This window comes from Brassica napus, chromosome A10, assembly GCF_020379485.1.
Source record: "Brassica napus cultivar Da-Ae chromosome A10, Da-Ae, whole genome shotgun sequence".
Lineage (NCBI taxonomy): Eukaryota > Viridiplantae > Streptophyta > Magnoliopsida > Brassicales > Brassicaceae > Brassica > Brassica napus.
The window spans coordinates 4247143-4250435 of NC_063443.1; the positions used below are offsets into that span (position 1 = coordinate 4247143).

The 3293-nt window shown below is 41.2% G+C and overlaps 1 protein-coding gene across 1 annotated transcript; it reads left to right on the forward strand.

Annotated features, from left to right (window-relative positions):
• The first annotated feature begins 479 nt into the window (after positions 1-479).
• On the forward strand, positions 480-1775 carry LOC125578942. The gene is made up of 3 exons (XM_048742092.1): positions 480-1032; positions 1090-1209; positions 1288-1775. Exons 1-3 carry the CDS (start codon positions 480-482, stop codon positions 1773-1775), a joined length of 1161 nt encoding a protein of 386 aa, XP_048598049.1.
• The last annotated feature ends 1518 nt before the right edge of the window (positions 1776-3293 follow it).

Below are 3293 nucleotides of genomic sequence, written 5' to 3' on the forward strand. Positions count from 1 at the left end.
CGAATCGTCTTTCTTTGAAGTGTTTTCGGCCGGAGGCTGAGCTAAATTCGTGCGCTTGCGAGTTGCCATTACGGCAGTCGTGATTTACCTTAACTTATGCTCTGCGAGAAAGCAAAGCCGTGACTGTTTTTGACATCCCCAGATGGCTGCGACTCCGCTTTGGGTAGGGAATTTGACGCCGAGGTGGTATGTAGATGGAACGGCTTTCATGGCGTTGAGCCATGGGTGTAATAACCCTCTTTAACGAGTAAAACGCAGACAAGGAAAAATCATGTAACAGCCGAGAAAATTACTCAAGTAAGTGGAAGTTGGATTGATTTTTTCCCGTGGATGTTTGTGGATCCCAAGGTACATAATAAAATTTAGAAAGTATTAGAATAGTTTTCCATCTGAAGTAATAAATTTTTCGGGAAGTTTAGTAGATTGAAAAGTTTAGTACAGATGCTTTTGATTGGTGGAATAACGTGGAAGAATACTATATGGGAAGAGAGATCGACTGGGAAGATTTTGAAACGGATTTTGAGTGGAAATACTTCTCACCTAAAGCAAAAGACTGGCTGGAGATTCAATTCTGGGAGTTAACTCAAGGCAACCGGAAAGTCAGGGAGTATGAGGCGGAGTTTACAAAGCTAAGGAAATATTCTCCTTATGGAGCAAGGAACGAGGGTACACTAATTCGAAGGTTTATAAGAGGATTGCGAGCGGATTTGGCTAGCCGACTGCAAGTAGTAAAGTTTCATAGCCTTTATGAATTGGCAGAGATAGCGGTAAATGTTCAAGAAGGTATGGAAAAAGAGCAAGCCATGATGAAGCATTCAGAGCCATCTCGCAGAACTGAAGGGCTAGGAATACGAAGAATGAATAATAAAGGACAATTTAATCGAGGGAGAAGCCGAGGAAGAAGGAATGACAGACGGTTTGGGAATGGCCCAAATGTGTGTTACACTTGTGGTGGTACAAGCCATTTTTCTAGCAGTTGTCCTTATAGTCAAGGAAGGAAGGCTCCTGATTATATTACTTGCTTCTCGTCTGGTGAGAAAGGGTATTATGCCAACAGTTGCCCCCATAATAGATAGGTTACATTTCCAGCACCACCCACTATACTAGCGATTGAACCAGCTCCGAAGCGCCAGGCAGTTGGAAAGCAAGTGAATGCTTTAGAGTTAGGAAAGCCCGAACCGCAACAGCCCCACCAGGGCCCGATCACAGGTAAGTAGGGTTTTAACTCATTGCTTGTTTGTGTGAATTTGATACATGAAATATAAAATGTTAAGTAATATTGTTTAGGAACATTGTGTGTTGGTGGAGTTTATGTGCATGCTCTCTTCGACTCGGGTGCCACACACAGCTTTGTGATACCTGAGGTAGTGTCTAGTTTTAAGGGAACCTTTACTAGAGTAAAGGTAGGTGTTTTGATTAGAACCCCTAGGAACCGTAACCTTCATGCCGATAGTTGTGTACTTGGAATTCCAATCCATGTGGGATCAATGGTATATCCGGCAGACCTTCTAGTTGTTCCTTTAGCACAACACGAAGTGATTTTGGGAATGGACTGGCTGCCGAGATACTACGCGCAGTTGGATTGTGGTCGAGGAAGAATTACACTTGAAAAAAGAGGACAACCATCAACGACATACTATGGGATATGTCCAAGTTCTGGAGTATCACTTGTATCTGCTTTAAGAGTTAAGAAGGATTTGATCAAGGGCGAAGTATATTTGCTAACTCTGACTATCCTTGTAGAAGACTTGAAAGAAGGGACGCAGTTGGAATGAGATACCAATAGTAAAAGAATACCAGGATGTATTCCAGCCATTGGAAGGATTGCCCCCACCACGAAGTGATCCTTTCACCATTACATTAGAGCTGGAAGCAGCCCCAATAGCGAAGGCACCTTATCGAATTGCTCCAGCTGAGCATGCTAAATTAAAGAAGCAGTTGGAAGATTTGATAGAAAAAAAGATTTATTAGACCGAGTTCTTCACCATGGAGAGCACCGGTCTTATTTGTGAAGAAGAAAGACGGCACCATGCGGTTATGCATCGATTATAGAGGGATTAACAACGTTACAGTAATGGACAAGTATCCCTTGCCAAGGATCGATGAATTGTTAGATCAGCTTCATGAGGCAAGCTGGTTCTCAAAGATAGATTTGGCATCGGTATACCATCAAATCCCTATATCAGAGTCCGATATCATGAAGATGGATTTTAGGACCCGGTATGGCCACTATGAATTTGTGGTAATGCCTTTTGGTCTTACAAATGCACTGGCTGCTTTCATGCGCTTGATGAATGATTTATTCTGTGATTACTTGGATAAATTTGTAATCATCTTCATTCATGATATACTTATTTATTCCAAGAGTAAAGAGTAACATGCAGAGCACCTCCAAAAGGTGTTGGAGCGATTAAGAAGCCATAAGTTATTCGCCAAGTTTAGTAAATACAGCTTCTAGAAAAGGGAGATCGGATCCCTTGGTCATCGAGTGTCAGAGAAGGGTGTTGCAGTAAATCCTGAAAAGGTTAAAGTAGTGAAGGACTGGCCACACCTTACCAGTGCTACCGAGGTTTGAAGCTTTCTAGGATTGGCTGGGTATTATCGAAAGTTTGTGAGGAACTTTTCCATCAAGGTCAAACCCTTGACGAGGCTGACTGGGAAAGATATATCATTTGATGGGATAAGAGAAAAAGACTTTTACACAATTAAAGGAAGCTTTGACGACAACACCTATTCTTGCATTACCTACTCCGGGAAGCCCTTACACCGTATACACTGATGCTTCTCGAGTAGGACTGGGTTGTGTACTGATACAGGATGAAAAGGTCATCGCCTATAGTTAAAGGCAATTAAAGAAACACGAGGAGAATTACCCCACCCACAATCTAGAGATGGCCGCAGTGGTACAAGGCCAAAACCTTATTAATAAGAAGAGTGCACACACACGTTCATTAACGTGATGTTACGTACGTTATCATATATTTATATTATATACATTATATAATATTAAATATAAAACCCCAATGTATTTGTAATTATGATCCAGATTGCTTAGGTGTGTGACCCTGTAGGATCATATAATATTAGTAAAATTCTCAATTTATAGACTATAAGCGGCTTCTAGCAAAACATTATAATCACCTAATATTATATGACGGTCGAATCTCGTCGTTACGACTTTAACTAAAATAAGTACAACAGATTTCAGGACATTCCCAACAAAAGCTCCCCGACAACGGCGCCAAATTTGATATCACTCAAATTACCCTAAGGAGTGATTTTACTCTCTCAAA

What these genes read in the sequence shown, in the direction of transcription:
- LOC125578942 (XM_048742092.1), top strand. Translation starts at nt 480, where the DNA reads ATGGGAAGAGAGATCGACTGGGAAGATTTTGAAACGGATTTTGAGTGG. An exon ending in TATTACTTGCTTCTCGTCTG is followed by an intron (nt 1,033 to 1,089) that starts GTGAGAAAGGGT and finishes TTACATTTCCAG; the next exon opens with CACCACCCACTATACTAGCG. An exon ending in CCACCAGGGCCCGATCACAG is followed by an intron (nt 1,210 to 1,287) that starts GTAAGTAGGGTT and finishes AATATTGTTTAG; the next exon opens with GAACATTGTGTGTTGGTGGA.